The sequence below is a fragment of the Zingiber officinale genome, chromosome 7B, assembly GCF_018446385.1.
Source record: "Zingiber officinale cultivar Zhangliang chromosome 7B, Zo_v1.1, whole genome shotgun sequence".
Classification (NCBI taxonomy): Eukaryota; Viridiplantae; Streptophyta; class Magnoliopsida; order Zingiberales; family Zingiberaceae; genus Zingiber; species Zingiber officinale.
In genome coordinates this window covers 115,560,344-115,577,728 of record NC_055999.1, presented here as the reverse complement: position 1 = coordinate 115,577,728, position 17,385 = coordinate 115,560,344, and the positions used below count along the sequence as shown (strand labels likewise).

The 17,385-nt window shown below is 34.2% G+C and overlaps 1 protein-coding gene across 2 annotated transcripts in view; it reads left to right on the top strand.

Annotated features, from left to right (window-relative positions):
- Nucleotides 1–17,385, top strand: part of LOC122007051 (DUF21 domain-containing protein At1g55930, chloroplastic-like) — a 55,258-nt gene that overhangs the window by 1,051 nt on the left and 36,822 nt on the right. For both annotated transcript variants that reach the window (XM_042562813.1, XM_042562812.1), the window contains exons 2-5: nt 1,651–1,748; nt 1,872–1,965; nt 2,299–2,381; nt 2,936–3,034. In XM_042562813.1, coding sequence (XP_042418747.1) covers nt 1,651–1,748; nt 1,872–1,965; nt 2,299–2,381; nt 2,936–3,034 — 374 coding nt within the window. The remainder of the gene's footprint in view (nt 1–1,650; nt 1,749–1,871; nt 1,966–2,298; nt 2,382–2,935; nt 3,035–17,385) is intronic.

The following is a 17,385-nucleotide window of genomic DNA, read 5'->3' as shown; positions in this document are numbered from 1 at the left end:
TGGACTCATGAAGAGAGGAATGATATCCTAGGATTTATGCAACCATCCACCAACCTTGTTTGAAGGAAGGCTGTCTTCCATTTGTTGTTTTACTGTCATAAGATGTAGGTAGTTTCCATTCTTGTTTGTTCAGGTATAATTCCATATGATATTAGTCAAGTATCCATTTCCATGCTCGTGTTTATTGAGTCAGCATTTTTTTTTGTTATTTTTGAGCAATGCTAATCATTGTTTTATCTAAATGTTAGTCTTAAATTTACTTCCAAAGAAAGGAAGATATGGGTCTGTGAGGAGAAGGCATACATGAGGCCAAGCGGCCTAAGCTAAGTTTTTCCACAAACTTAGTGTTTCTCAACTTTGGTTAACTTGTTTAGTTGACAAGACAAATTGACAAGAGAAGAAAGAAGTAGAATACTTAGTTTCCTTCATATTAGTTCCACTATTGTATGGCAGTCTTTTATTTCTTTCAAACTGCACCTGATTCGCTTATGTATTATTGACCTGTAATGCTCAGCTAAGAGGAAGTGGAGGAATAATTTGATATTGTTTTACATCATTCTGGTCTTCACTTTTTCTTCATTTATTCCTTACACAACAATTTCAATCTAATTAGGATCCTAGAGGTCTTTGAAAACCCATCATAGCATGGCATAGTTCATGATCCAGGGAGGCGGTCCACTTCATGCTAGTGACAATACAGAACTATAGATGACTAATTTGTCAAATTGTACTCAATTGCTTAGTGCCTAAACCATCCTACTCACAACCAGTTTTATACTGGTTCAGCTTCAGTCGTGATAACCTTGGTTTACATCATCTCCTCGCATTCCAATATCTTGTTTGGTACTACTTCAATGACATCCTACTGCCTGCGTTAACTTGCATCATGTGACTCCTATCTCCCGTTTCATTTCCATTGTCGACACATTGGACTAATATACATTTAGGACCATCATTGTATTCCATGTTATGCATCTTTTCTAGAATATAGCATGCCTACATTTCATATACTTGTATTATGGGCTATTATTAGGTGCTAATATGCTCTGGATCTGAATTCTGGTTCTTTTGGAAATATAAATTTGCCCTGCCGGAAATAGTGATTTTAAGTTCGGAGATGTTGGTTCAGAGACAAGCCTTTAAAGCAATGACAAGGTTTCTCTGATGTGACTAATCTGCCATAAAATACCATTTTTTTTAATAATGAAAAGTTGTAGTACATAGATTGACACTCCTCAAATTTAAATAGACTTTACTGCACTAAGAGTCGTTCTTTCTAGAGTTGGGTTAGTCTATAATAAACTAACAGCAGTTGCATGAGAATTGCACATGCTAGTTTAGTAGCAGACAACAAGAAATTGACTTTTGAATTGCTTCCATATGCTTCTTTTAGCCATATTATTGAAGACATGAATATATGTTCTCCCCTATTCTTGCAAGCTTAGAATTGTAAATGACACAAGAGCGGCATAATTATGTTATTTATGCACTGAAAGTGAATATTACAATTAAATTGTAAATGCATTTACCTGTATTTGTCTATCTCCAGCATAATAAAGCTTATGTGAATGTGTTTACCTGTATTTGTATACTTGTATTTGTCTATCTCCAGCATAATAAAGCTTGAAGGGCGTAGTTATTTTATATCAGGTTCGTGAATTAGCTGAAAAGGATCCTGAAAATGGTGTGTTCAGAATGCTTCAGAGTGATGTTACTCGGTTTCTGACAACCATTCTCATTGGCACAACGTAATAATTGACAATTTAGTACTGCACATGAGCTTTTGTGTTTGATGTTTGTGTTATTTAAAGCTCCCACAAGTGTTTGAGTTCATAATTGTCTTATGTTTATTTTTGGTGATGTGCATTCAGTGTGGTCAATATTGGTGCCACAGCACTTGTTACGGATGCAGCAACTGCAATTTTTGGAGAAGCTGGAATTAGTGCAGCAACTGGAGTCATGACTGTATGCTCTTAACTTCATCTGCATTCTTATTACACTATGAAAGTTTATGCAGAGGTATAGACTGTTATTTATACACAGTAAGTTTATGGAGGGATCCTTCTGTATTAGCTGATTGGGTACCCATTAATCAAGTTGGGCCAAACTCTGTTTCCGTGCATTCCTAATTCATACCACAGCAGCATAACCATGTCATATATTACATTACGAAATTATATGTAGTATCTGCAATAACTTGAGTCATCCTGTTTTGATGTTTTATGTGTGTTTTTGTATGTTCTTGTCTTAGAGTTGTATAAACAATTGGACTGATTAGTATGTTTTTCATGATTTTAGGTTGCTATTTTGTTGCTAACAGAAATTACACCAAAAAGCATTGCTGTTCATAATGCCGCGGAAGTAGCTAGGTTTGTTGTCAGGTGAGATGATTTTCTGATGAAGCATGATTTTCTTTTCTTTAACCAATTAAGTATTGAATCAGTTACTAAATCTTGCATGGATTTTTAAAATGTTAACAAATCTTTCATAAACTTTCATTTTTAACAAATGCATTATATCTCTTAAATTTGTAATTGAAACAAAACTAGCACATTCTCAATTGATGCATTTTCTATGAATATTGAATTACATTATATATGGATTCAACAAATTTGAACATAATTTGTTAAAAAGATTTTAAGATAAATAAAATTTAATATATTAACATATTACATATTTGATCATTAGAGAATCAAAATGGCATGATGCCCTGTGAAAACATTATCCTGAGGAACTAATTAAAATTATCTTAAGTTTTTTGCGATTGATTAATTACAAAATTGGAAGGATATGATTTACTTGCGCAATGTGAAAGTTTGTTTTAGATTTGTTGAACCCTCAAAAGTTATTGATAGATTTAATGATTAGGTTTTTGTCTCTCTGTTCTCTTCTTAAATTGGTGTGTAATGATTTCTTATGTTTCAAACTAGGTTAGACCAGTAGCATGGCTTTCAGTAGTGCTATATCCTGTTGGGCGGATCACCACTTTTCTTTCGATGGGTATGCTTAAAATGCTAGGTCTAAAAGGTAGAAGGTAGGTTGTATACACATTAATCTGTTTATTCTTTTGTTTTATTTTCTTTGGCTCTTCTTCATGCTATCTTGTGATATAATTTATAAATTGGATCTTTGCATACAATTCTTTCTTAGTTTTCTTACTATAATGCAAATTCATTATTATAATTATTAGAACATACTCAAAAAAATGATGAGAGGTAGAACATCACTCACTTTTTTTTTAAAGAACTCGAAGGAAAGAAGAGACTTGGTTGTCTCAACTCATTTATTTCCACTTTTGATCTTTTAATGTGTTTAAAAGGTGTAATGAAAACCTTTTTAAAATGATGAGATATTGATGTATGTATGTGTAGATGCCTTTTTTTTTTTTAAAGCTTAGATAGGAAGACTGTACCTTAAACATAACTAGCATATGGACCCTCACAATTTGTGGAGAACACTTTAGTTATTGAAATAACTCTTGCAAAATATGTTTACATGATAAAATCCAAGTCCAACAACAAATATAGGATTGATGGCAAGAATTCAAAATTTTCATAGTTCTCAATAGCAATCAAACACATTTAGAAAGCATAATTTTCTCAAACAAACCACGGAAGCATGTTATCAGCAAGAAAAACATAAAGTATATTAGCAACTCGTTGAAAACAAAGCTTTACCCATTTTCAAGAAGATCAGCAATTGCATAGTGTAACACGGAGAAGATCATATTTGTCCCCTCGGGATGGTCTAGTGGCTCATGTGCTACCATCATGAGGTCTGGGGTTCGAATTTCGGCATAGTCGAGGTAAATGCCTCCCTCATGCGTTAGTCACTATTCTAAAGGCTAGTAGCCACCCATGATTTACCTCTTCTGGGTTGGCCCTGGATGGGTTGGCGGGGCGCTGGGGCGAGCCTAGTCGCTTTTTTTTTTTTGCCACCACGGAGAAGATCATATTTAAGAGAAACCATCTAGATGGAAGATTTTGATTATATATTTTTTTCCAATGGACACAGTCATTTTCATCTCATGTCTGTAAAGAAATTAGCCAAAAAAGTATTTATAGAACAACATGGACTACAACTTGTAGTTGGCTTAACTTCTTAATTTCAAATTGCCTCTAATAAAATATTATCTAGATACAATCAAATGCAGTATTGGACATAAAAAATTGCCATAATTTAGGATTGCAGTTATCAAATCCACCATAGATGAAAAAGTTGATGTTTTGTATAACTCTTGCTAAGCTAAAAATGGAGAAAATGATGGATAAATCAATAAATTATAATTAAAATTTAACTCTATACCAACTAGAGTTTTGTGCATAGGGTTATCCTTCCGACTATACTATGCAACGATAAAGTTGCTGCCATATAACCTAGAGGTCATGGATTCAAGTCTCGGAAATAGCCTTTTGCAAAGTAAGATAAAACTGTGCACAATAGACCTTTTTCTGGAACCCCATATTAGCAAGAGCTTCGTGTACCGGGCTGCCCTTACTACTATTTTCAACAATGTAACTAATCTTAGAACAAAGAGAGTTTCATTCATTGGAAAATAGCTCAGCTAGCATGCACAATATCAGTAATCACGCTAACCCAAGCTTATTGAAGCTTGTGTCAAAAACACCTCTGACATCATCTAGCATTCACAGTTGCAATTCTAATATTAACTGTCTTTAAAGCTGGAGATATCATTGACACCATTATAAACATTCCACATATGTGCTTTTATTACTGTAACTTCTTCATAGTTTCATACTTGTGTTATGTAAAGAAAAGAGACCAATTTTATTACTTGTGTTTTGATTACCCACCAGAGAAACTCTAACAAACCCATCAAACTTTTCTATGAATTCATCAACTGGAAGTGCTTCCAATGATGCATCCTTATCTTGGCCAATAAAGGTGGAGAAAAATATAAAATATTAGTTCCCATTCCAGACATTCTACTTGTCCTCTAGCTATGACACAATGATCACCTAATTACAATTAAATTTCATCAGGAATAACAAAAAATAAAATGGAAAGCAACAATAAAAAGATGAGATATGAAACATGCAATTGGTACCAAATATGTAGAATTGTGTCATGGGTAAATATACAGACTCAAGTTCTTGATGAATACGTTAGTAGTAAGCATATATGTGACAATGTATTGTGATAGCCCAAACAATAAAATATACATTTGCGGAAGCATAAACAATAAATGAAATACTAACATGAAAGGTGTAACGTGGTTTAAAACTTTGCTTCTTCTCCACATCCTACAGCACGCCGAGTGCATCACCCCCACAGATCCATTATCATCACCCCTTAATCAAGGGGATAGGGTAAGTTTTTACAAGTCACAGTTTGTACTCCTAGGATAACACCTTCACCCAAACTAGGGAAGAGGTAAACTACCGAGAGTGTGAGATGTTGAAGCCTTCCACCTTAGTCCAAGCTCTTGGATTCCTTTGAACACTTCATTTTGAAGAGCTCCAAAATTTTATTGAGTTTTGTTAGATCTTATAATTGCCCAAAAGCCCTCTAAGAGCATATATCCCTTTGGTTCCATTGTTCACCTTAGAAGGCTAAAAATGACACCTTATGAGGTACAGTGTTTAATCACCATGTATAATTTGAACGTTAGAATTTCAACAGTAGAGTGTTTAATCAATTGAAAATACCCATTTAGTTGATTGACCAAGGCTCTTTAATCACCATGTATAATTTGAACGTTAGAATTTCAACAGTAGAGTGTTTAATCAATTGAAAATACCCATTTAGTTGATTGACCAAGGCTCTTTAGTCGATTGAGCTCTAATAGAGCCATTTTGTTCATATATTAGATTTTAGTATACCTGCGACAAATTTGTGTAGGATCGTAGAAGTTGAGGGAGGGGGTGAATCTCGATCATTTAAAACTTTGCTTTTTCGTTTTTGTAAAACTGAATCGACCTAGAGTAGCAGCGGAATAAAAGTAAAGAAAAAGACGCAATTCGGTTTTACTTGATTCGTAGTTTAACGACTACTAGTCTAATGCCCATGATTCTTGATCGCTTTCGATGGACAATCTAAGATAGTTCTTCTCTCCAAGAATTCTCGGAGAAGAAGCAGATTCGTACAAGTATGAGATATACAGTAACAAACTATGCAAGTACAATAAAAGCATACAAACAACAATCATATGAGATTAAGCGTAGGTTGTTGGAAGCCCGCCCACCGTTGTAGTAGTTGTAGCTTGCACAAGTAGTAGTAGCAGAGACGAACAAAAGAACAAACATAATTGATTTCGAACAAAGAAGTGATATCGGTTCGGACCTCAAGGCCTTCCGATTGAAACCATGTTCTGTCGATTGAAACCACATTCTGTCGACTGAACCTTTCTATTGACGGAATCTCCTATCCGTTGACTGATGCCCACACCCTTGTTTGCCACGATCCGATCTGTCCGATCTCATAAATCTCGCTCGACTAATCTAGCTTATCCGTCGACGAAATCCTGAGTACTTCTTTCCTGCGCTATTCGATCTGATCGTTTGGCATTTTCTTTATGGTTTAGTCTACTGATCACCTTGATCCGTCGACAGAACCAAATGTTTACCATATTAGCCAAGCTTTGATTTGATCTCTGTCATGTTGGCTGGATCAGTCAACTGATCTCTACGTTTAGTCGATTGAACCCTTGGTCAAATCGGGACTTTGTTTATATGTAACACAAAGTTAGCATAGGCAGAAATAATAATAATAGTAGTCTTGCAAAACATAATTAAACAATAATATAGATGCATGAATATGACAGTTAGGATTGTTTGGATCTCAACTTAGAAACCTCCGTTGGTTTCTTTAGTTGGATCAACGTCTAGGGTTTGTCTCAACTGATACATCACCTCACTATTCCACTTCAAGAGTTTACCTTAACTTACCCGCCAAACATCTGGTTCTCTAAACCTATTTGGACTTCATCTATCCGTTTAGTGTCCGATCGACCCAATCCACTAAAACTTCTCACTATCTAGGATTCTCTCCCCTAGGGTTTTCCTTTGCTCGGAGACTCCTCCAAGACTTCTCACTTACATAGGGTTCACTCCCCTAGGGGGTTTCCTTTGTTTGGAGTTTATTCCTCCCAGACTTTTCAACTACCTAACTTTTGGTTAGGACGTTTCTTTGTCTAACGTTTAGTACTAGTCACTGGTAGACTTCTCCCCTGTCTAATTTAGGACTTTCCCTTGCCTAACCTCCTGTTAGGACTTCTTATTTGTCTAACCTCTAATTTCCTTTGTCTAACCTCCAATTAGGACTAGTTATTCGGTAGACTACTCACCTTTGCTTAACTTCCAGTTAAGACTAGTTACTTGGTAGATTTCTTACCATTGCCTAACCTCCAGTTAGGACTTCCCTTACCTAACTTCCAGTTAGGACTAATCACTCGGTAAACTTCTCACCCTTGCTAATCATGTAGTCAACCTTGACTTGATTAGATTCCATTAAACATATTGTCAAACAAACATCAAAATCTAGAGGTCGATTGCACCGACACTTTGATGGACTTGTTTAGTCAATTCAAGCTAGGCTAGGCCTGATCAATTTCAAACCCTGTTGCAATCTATGAAACACCCTTCGAGCATCTCAAAGCTTCAACACTAACTCCTAACCAGCTCACTCGCCCCTTAAGCAATCACACATGATGCAATTTACATTTTTAGAAACAAACACAAGATTACATCATTGTAATCAAGCAACTGGGTTCATCTATTTGGGTCTTCAACTGCCCGCCCTCAAATGATTTGATCACTCCTCGATCTAAGATTTCAATCCTCAAATCCATCTCGCTCTTTCTTGATTTGGGCTTCTCGTCCTTTAGTACTCGAAGTTCCTTGATTCGGACCACTTGCCCTAGAGTCCATCAATTGCTCGATTCACTACCTTCCCTCGAGCACCAAGTCTGTTTGGTATGACTAAACGTGCACATGTGATGTAGCAACAACAAATACAAAGCTAACTTAAAATCAAAATAATATGGTCTAACCCAACCACAAAGGAGTCATCATTTTCCCAACACAATCATTTTAATTTTAAGAATGATTCTCAGATTGGGGGTTATATGAATAAATTTCATTGTGAGGACGAAGTGGATCAAATGGAGTTGAAAACCAACAAATTCCTAGCCTATATAAAAGAAACCTTTTATATGCTTAGTTTTTTCCCCTTAAGGCATGGTTTTAAATTTTGAGCCGTATCGAGAACGATACGGTTTCGGTATCGTGCCGTGCAAATATGATTTTAGTATTTTTTTAAAAATATAAAATATATTAATTAAAAAATATTATTATAATATTTGATTACTATAAATACTTATTATTAGGTCAAATTAATATTTTAAAAATTAGAATTGAGGAAAAGTCAATTTAGGATTAATTAAAGTTTAGACAAAATAATTAGGATCAAGTATATTTAAATTGAATTGAATTTATTTTATTCAGTTTACTTTTTATTAAATGTGTTTAAATATGAAGAGGAAGGAGAAAGAATTAAGAGGGGAAAAAAATAACTATTAAATAAATTAACAGTTAAAAAAGTAAAGTTTTTTTTTTCTTTAAATTGAAAAAAACTTAGCCCGCGAAGCTTGCGCGTGACCTCCTCGTTGCGATAGGGCTTGCCCATAGGCTCCTGACGATCGTGGGCTTGCGTAGGCTAGAACACGGCCTCCTCACTACTACGAGGCTCTCGCGCGGCTAGGGTTGAGTATTCGGTTAAAACTGAATTGAATTAATCGAAATCGTACAAACTGATTTTTTTTGAATTAATCGAACCAATCGAAATTTTCAATAAAAACCGAGTTAATTGAACCGATAAAATATGGTTAATTCGGTCAGAATTAACCGAACTTCCGAATACTGAGAAGAGCTTATACTCAGATGTTTGCGATTAACATACCTACGACGAGAAGAAGATAAAATTGAACATACAAGAAAAGGCTAACCAAGTAAAATTCTCATACCAAAAGATCAAAATTTCGGTTTTCATCAAAACAAGGAGGTGCGCGCAGAACATTTTTTCCTCTTAAGAAAATATATGAATAAGAACAAAGACATTGATCAAGCAAGCACAAATAACTTCTTCTGACCAAATAATAACTTGAGGGGAGGGAAGAATGTGATTAGGGTTTGGGAAATGGAAGGAAGCGAAGTGGACACGGCAAAATTGTTGAATCTGGTTCTGCCCTACCAAGAGGATTGCTGGAGCGAGTGGGAGACATCGGTGCTGGTCAACTGTGAGAACTTGCAGCAGAAGCATTGAGGATGGTGAGAGTGACGGAGAGGATGGGAGTCGGGAAAGGAGAAGCATGGGTATCACCGACGCTGTTAGCTCCAAGCTGTAGGAGGGGAGGGTAGGGGCTTCAACTTCGAAAGGTGAGAGCGACAGAGGCTGTTGGTGAAAGCGACGGACAGGAGGGGAGTCTAGAGAGTAGATGAGGGGAGCCGCGAGAGATGAGTCACGGGAAATAGGAAATTGAGGATTTTAAAGTGTTTGGTTTGGTTTTTTTCAGTTTAACTGAAGAAGAAACTTTAAAATCGAACCCGAACTGAACAACCTGAATTAACCATTTTTTTTAAAACTGAATTCCGAAATAACCTAACTGAATTGAAAATTTTGGTCGGTTTAATGAATTGTTGCTCATCTCTACTCGTGGTTGTGGGGCTTGCGTGCGACCTCCTAGCAGGATTTTTTTTCCCGGGGTAGGGCTGAACAATAAATTTAGCCTGTGCTATCCGGTATGACACGAGATTTTAAACAATGTTATTAATTACAAGATTATTTAATAAATATAATCCCAATCACTTTTATAAACTCAAAATAAGACCAAGTCAAAAAAAAAGTTTATATCATCTCTAAAATTATAATGAACCTTAAAATCCATTGAAAATAGGAGGTCTCAACATGTTGCATTGTTGAGAGCGGTGCATGTTGCATGCAAATGTCAGAAAAATTTGTTTGTCACGAGATTGTTCTTTGTCAAGTAATAACCATTGAAAACTTCTTTTGATAGAAAATCCAAAATGGGAATGTTGAGAAAAGGAGATTTGAGGTGGTTGCCTTTTGTTGTGATGGAAGGTCGCTAAAGGAGGGTCTCCATCTAAGATCCTAATTCCAAAAGGGTGGGATATAGTTGACGAGTGGGGTGGAATGGGGATGGTAGTATACCTGGCAAGGAAGGGGGAGAAGGGGAAAGAGGAGATCAGGAAAGAGTAGTGGGGTGAAGATCATGCCAGAGGGGAACAACGATGGGAAGGATGTGCCAGAGGGAGCCTACCTTAATGAGGTCCTTGTCCTTGTTGATCTCAACCTTGGATGGTATGCCCATTGGATATCTTCGATGGCAAGGATGGCAATTCATTGGCATGGAGGCAACATTGAATGAGGTCTTAGCATGACGAAGGGTCAAGATTAGGGTTTTGAAGAGGAGGGTGTGGTGTGTTGTTATCGGACAAGATGGCGTAGGAAGATGGGGAGAGAAGCTATTCTGTAGGATGATGAAGAAGAAAGGGACGGTATATGATTGGTGGCATTGGGGTGTATGATGGATTATGGCATGGGATGGGGAGGAGAGATACAACTCCATAAGAACGATAATATCTTGCAATCCGATCTTGTATAATTGATGGTTGAAATTTTGCATTGTATAGTGAGCAATTCGATATTCCATGAGCTTTTCCTTCGTATGTTCTATTGGCATGCCGGTTGGCACCTCGTGAGCACAAAAATCTCACAGGCTTTAAAAGTATGTTGTTAATTGTTTAGATGTGATATGACATAACACAGGACTTATGTTGTGAACCATGGCTCCCCTTTATATTTGTTGATGAAATGAATCAGTTTGTTACACTCATTGGTTATACAAGATTCATCCAAGATCAGTTTGTTACACTCATTGGTTATACAATTACAAGATTTACCAAAGATTATCTTCATTGATTTGATTTAATATATATATTTTATTTATTTATTATTATTATTTTTAGCTAGCACTAGGTATCCAGCTCTTCAAACCGACTAATCCTGGGGTGATTGGCCGGCCCAGCTCATGAAAGTTTTCCACCGGCCACTAGTGTAAATTAGGAAACGCTCATGAAGGCCCATCCAGACGGCTAGGTTCTTAGGCCTGCTTCTCACTTGAGGGAAAATATCTTGTATTGCGCCGTAGTTGAGATTCGAACCCTTGATTATTCGTTGGAGGACCTAACCATTGCACCATTGCTGTGTTGGAGATGATTTGGACCTAGCTAGTACCTACACATATTTAAAATATTCTGTTGGTTCTCTATGATTCCTTGATTTTATTGATAATATTTTGTGGATAAAATATTCTATTGCCATTGTTATTCAGAGAGAATTTTTGCTCCATATGTAGGATTCAAACATAAAATTCTATAACCAATTACATGTGAATGAAATATTCTATTGCCATTTATGTCCTCTTTAAAATAGTTAAAGTCCCATCAAAAAACAAAAGATTTGGCAAAGACTATAATAGTGCAACAATAGAGACTACAGCAATGGAGAAACTTGACAACATTTCGGCTGAAGGTTAAATTCTAATTGATAATGATCTTCAAGCTGAGGTACCTTCTTTTTTGATTCACCTCAGACTGAAGATGCTGTAGGATTTTGAAGATTGTGAGGATGAAATGATAAGTTGTGAGAGGTTGCAAAGTGAAATAGAAATTGCCTGTCTTCTTCTCTAGGGATTGAAGATGAGATACCCTAACCCTAAGAAATAACTTGCACTGATACCTAATTGAAAGGGATAAAATGCTATATTAATATTGTTATTTAAAGAGAATTATTGCAACCCATATATTGGACACAAACAAAATGCCCTATAACTAAATACGAAATGTAGGCCTATCAACATATAATCATAATTCCAATGGTTCTCAAAATAATTCTAGTAATGCCAATCATGATTAACTAGGTGTTTTATACAACTTTAGCGGACAAATTATCAAGGAAAGGGACAATACTTGACAATAGTAGCTAATATTGGAAAATATCATACTTGATGAAAGAAAGAAGAGTTCACTATGGCTTTTATGAGAGAGGAAACTTTAAGGAATTACTCTAAAGAGTAATCTACCTTCGTTGTGAGAGTTTTTTTTTTTTTTGTTAATCCATGATTTACTTGCTAGAAAAAAATTTGAAACATGTCAAACTTATAAATCAAACAAATTTTTACATAAAATCATACCTTGAGTTATCCAAAGCTCATTAGTTCTTGAACAAATCTCTCTCTCTTTCACACAATTCACCACTTCTAAGCTTTTGCTATAGTTGAACTTTACCAAGATTGTCCTCTCATGTTTAGCAAAGTGATGGGTTCACCAAACTATAACTCCTTATTGGATGATTTAAGTGATGCAACACTAAGAAGAAAAGCGAACCAAACTTGATTAAACTGAAAATCATCAAACCCTATGGGTTGGGGTCTCTATTAAAGGTCCCAACATTTACCTATTTGCCAAAATAACTTATTCCCCTAAAACAAATTTGATTTATCTAGTTTTGCTATGACTAATCAAAATAAAATCACAAGTTCTATAAAATTCTAAAATTTAAAACTCCCTAGTCCCTAATTATTTCTGTATTACTAAGGGCTCATATACTATATTGAGCCTGATCCTACATTGTCCTCCCACAAATCTACCATAATTGCTATGTAGCACTATCTAATTCTGCTACCAAAATTGTGACAACTCATCCCACTAAAAGAGGAAAATATTATCAAATAAAAATAATTCAATAAAAGGGAATCCTAATCCCTTTTGTAAGTTGACAATGAGATCAATTTTTCATAAAAATATTCAAGGATTTTGGTGCTTAACTGTGCCGCTTGAAATGGGCACTTTTTATTGCTTTTGCATTGGACCAACACTGACACCCCACCGGCATGGATGTGCCTATGGAGAATCCTATGCCATCCATCCTCGCCAGTTGTTGTTGGCACAGAGTGTGATAGAAGGATCGAATAAATTCATTAATTCGATCATCATAGGTAATCAAAGAGCATGATTAAGGCTATAGATGCTCAAAAACTCACTTGACAACAACATACGTAAATCAGTGGGAGAGAATAACAACAGCGAGGGCAAGTGATGACTCTTTTGCTCATAACAATGTCCACGGGTATGTTGAGATTAAGTTGGAAGGATGGTTTTGCCAATTGTGATCGCTCAGCCAAATTGTGACCATGACCACCCGGGGAGGGGGAAATAGCAAAGTAAATTGCAAGCGAGAGAGAGATTTATAGATTTTGGATTTTTTTAATATAATGGTTATTATTATAATCATTATATTAAAATCATATTAGTGATATGTATTTATAACAGTGTTATAGTTCATATAACCATGTTATAAATAAATAATATATATCAGTTTTATAAGGCAGTAACAGTGATAAAATTAATTATATGATTGTTATATGGATTTGTAATAATGTTATAAACCTGTTATAAACTCATAACAATAATTTTATATTATATAACTATTATAATAATAAGATTATATATATATATATATATTGCAATTATATAAATATATTATATTAATTAATAATTCATTAAGGAAATTGATAATTATTTAATATAATTATAATATATGAATTTATATTTTTGTTATTATTTTTTTATATCTAATAAAAATGGAAATAATATTTAAAAAAAACTAAAAATATTTGAATTGGAAACTTTAAAATCAATTTGACATATACGATGTGCGGTAATTTTCAATTAATTCAAATTCATTTGAATCGATTAAATTTAAAATTGATTTTAGTTTAAAAAAATAATTTTATAATTTCAAAAATCATTGTAACATTTTAAAAACTTTAATATGTTAAAAATTTTAAAAAGCATGACTTTAAATGTTTGAAATAAATTTGATTTCAAAATAAATTCCTAAAATATATTTTAAATGTTTAACTTAAATTTTTAAAAATTACAAACTTTAAAAATATTACAAAATAATTTAAAACCTTAAAATAACTTCAAATATGATGAATACTTTTTAGAATTATCTTTGACTCTTTAGATGTACTTTTTGTTTTATTAACCACTAATTTATAAGCATAACAAATTTGGGATGACAAAATTATTATGTAGTCTAATAGTTATTCAAATTTTTTGAATAATATTCCTATATGAAGATATTTATTCTATTTTTTTTTGTAAAATTAGATTTTCTTATGATTTTTTTATGAATAAGATCATTTGACAACAAAACAATTGTCTTAGTCTTATAATCCAATTTGGAGACACACTTCGATTAGTGAATCAATTTCATTAGCAATGTTTGCATTGCAATATAATTGGATGCGTTGGTGGGATCACATGCCTAAAATAACATCTTGTTGATGGATATCTAGAAGTTTTTTGGTAAAAAAAAATGTTCTTCAAGAAATCTGTCATGTAATGTAGACTTGATGGCAAAAAAGAATTAAAATATACAACAATCAACAATCATGCTTTATCCCATTAGATGGGGTTAGCTAAAAAAAAAAATTAAAATATAAACAACGTAAATTTTTTAATAGACGAGCCTATAGAGAACTCGTGTATGTTGAACTTGAATGTCATGGTGAAGGTATTCTAAATTATGAAAACTTTTAGTGCCTCTCTTGTTGAATATGTGTATGAGCAACTTATGCGATATAATGGTGACACAATTGACACTAGTGGAAGTGACTCAAGTGGTGCTAGTGGAAGCTACCTAACAACATTAGGGAGGAGTGCAAGTATTTATGTTACCTTAACATGAGGTGGTATTGGTAATTTCTTTTCTTCTACGGGATGAAGGCTTAAAGTTGATATTGCTGATATTGATCCGCTGACATTCCAAGACTAAGTTGGTAAATAGACTAGGATAAGTATTACTAATTTTTTTATTCCAATTGAATTTCCCCTAATGCAGTAAGCAATACATACTACCATAGCATGGTGTCCAACATCCAAAAATCTACCTTGGCATCCAATCTCCAATTGCATATGAAATTTCTTATCCTTATTTTTACAAACAAGCGTACGAGATAAAACTTGGATCATATCGTGCGAGAAGTAATGAGGCCTATATGGAGTTATGTTGATGTGTGATGGCTAGACAAGATCTACATAGATGAGTATTATTAATTTTCTACTACATTGCAATCGAAAGGTGATATATCATAAATCTGATGATTAATTGTAGAATATCATGATACATCTTACATGTAATCGTCATTGGGTTCACGGATTAATAAGAAAATTTATTCACTTTAAGAGGCCTAGAGAGCGATTAGTGCAAGAGCATCCAACATTGTTTTGGATACCATGCGCAGCAAACTGTATCAAGTTGATGATAAAGGATATCGGTAAATTCAATATAGTCAAGAAGATAGTGAAAAGAGGCCATCTTCTCTATAATCGTCATTGGGTTCACGGATTAATAAGAAAATTTATTGATGGGAAGATTCTGTGACCAACAACAATTAGGTTTGTGACTCATTTTCTCCTATTAAAGTCTTTGTCTCCGAAAAAAGTGGGATTGAAGACTGTTTTCTTCTAAGGATTGGGCTGCCTCTTGATATCGACTGAAGGTAGGGAGTATAAAAAAATTGATATATATGCTAGATTTCGGAACTACATTATAAATATTCTTATGACAATAGAGCCCTTGTATATTGTTCTACGCAAAATCAACATGGATAAAAAGCTGCAAATGAGCAATGTTTACCATCTAATTCATGAAGTAAAAGAGGAAATTTAGAGGCGTATAAGATGGGACAACCAAATGGGAAAACATATTCATTTGGCAAGTACATATTTTTTTAACAATAATTTATTTAAAAATATTGTTATTAATAATTGTATATGCTTAATTATTCTGTGCAATTATTTCACCGGTGTATCATTGTATCAATACTAATTAGGCTAATCATAAATGACAATTTATTAGTAGCCCTTAGAAATGTAATATCAAGTCTACAAATAAATAGAGAATTAGATTCTGAGGCTATTAACGAAAATCAATTCTTTTGGTGATCCTTTAGCATTGTCATGGAGGATCACCCCCAAATATGAAAGAAGGCTGCCGTACGAATTCTCTCATAGACGACGCCTTTAAGTGGTTGCGAAAGAAATTGGTTAATTTTCTCTCTCATTCATTCAAACATTCGAAATTGTCTCTCTTATTGTTGATTGGAAAGGTTGGTCGGCCTCCATTATAATATGCGTCTTCAACTAAGAGGCATAATAGAAGAAAAAGAAGAACAAAGTGATGTAGACTCATTTGATATTGGATTTATTTAAATTGAGGATGATCCAATGATGAATTGGCAGAGTGAGGTTGAGAATCTGTTACTTGATGAAGTTGAAAATCCTCCACTACCAAGTGCAAGTTAGAGGAGATGTTGGTGAGGAAGATGATGATGATGATCAAGCTTTTGATTTTCTAGATCTTGTCCCGGATGTTCCCATATATCCCAACCCCAAAGCCGATCAAAGTGTATGGGTAAGGGTAGAGCTCCTACAATTTTTACTAAAGAGAAAGGAAATGGCAAAACTCCTGTTTTCAATGGAAGGGGTCAATTTAGGATTGGTGAAATCCACTTGATGCAATTAATGAGGAAGAATATGAGAGTGATGAACCATCATTACCTTATGACACTCTTACAAGAATTTTAAAACGATAATCATGAAAGTACTCAAAGGTGATAACACTGGCGATGCACCTAGTGGTCAATGCCGATATAAGGGTGACAAACAAAAGGAGACTTATGATTATTGAGATATGCAAGAGAGTTTATTTGATATTGATTATGATTGTAGTTCATCATATTCTCTCAACCTTTTTATTATAGCTTTAATGCAAATGATTCATCATATCAAAGCTAGGGGACATATCTTTATCCTTATTCTGTGTTGTACCTATACTAATTCCAATTCTGATTTAGTAGTGCGAGTATAAGTCTAACTCCCAATGGTGAATCGAGACATATTGATGGACATATGGAGAAATTAATATCAATACTACATGCCATAGGATAATTATTTAATTTGGGTGTTGCAGAACTTTGAGTTTGATCTTACAATATGTTGCTAGAACCAATGCTTCCATGACACTACTTTTGGTATTAGCAAGGTGACATGTTATGATGTTTCAATTTTAATTTGAGCTAATGATGTATTATTTTTTTTTTCAAAGAGAAATATATTTGTTTGCTTCTGTCTAACAATTTTAAATTGTTTAATAGTTGAAAACTTATAAAAAGCCAATATAAAAAACAATATAGAATTTTTTATAATAAAAAATATATCGAGTAAATACACATTTACCTAAGAATTACTATATATATAGATAATGTATAATATA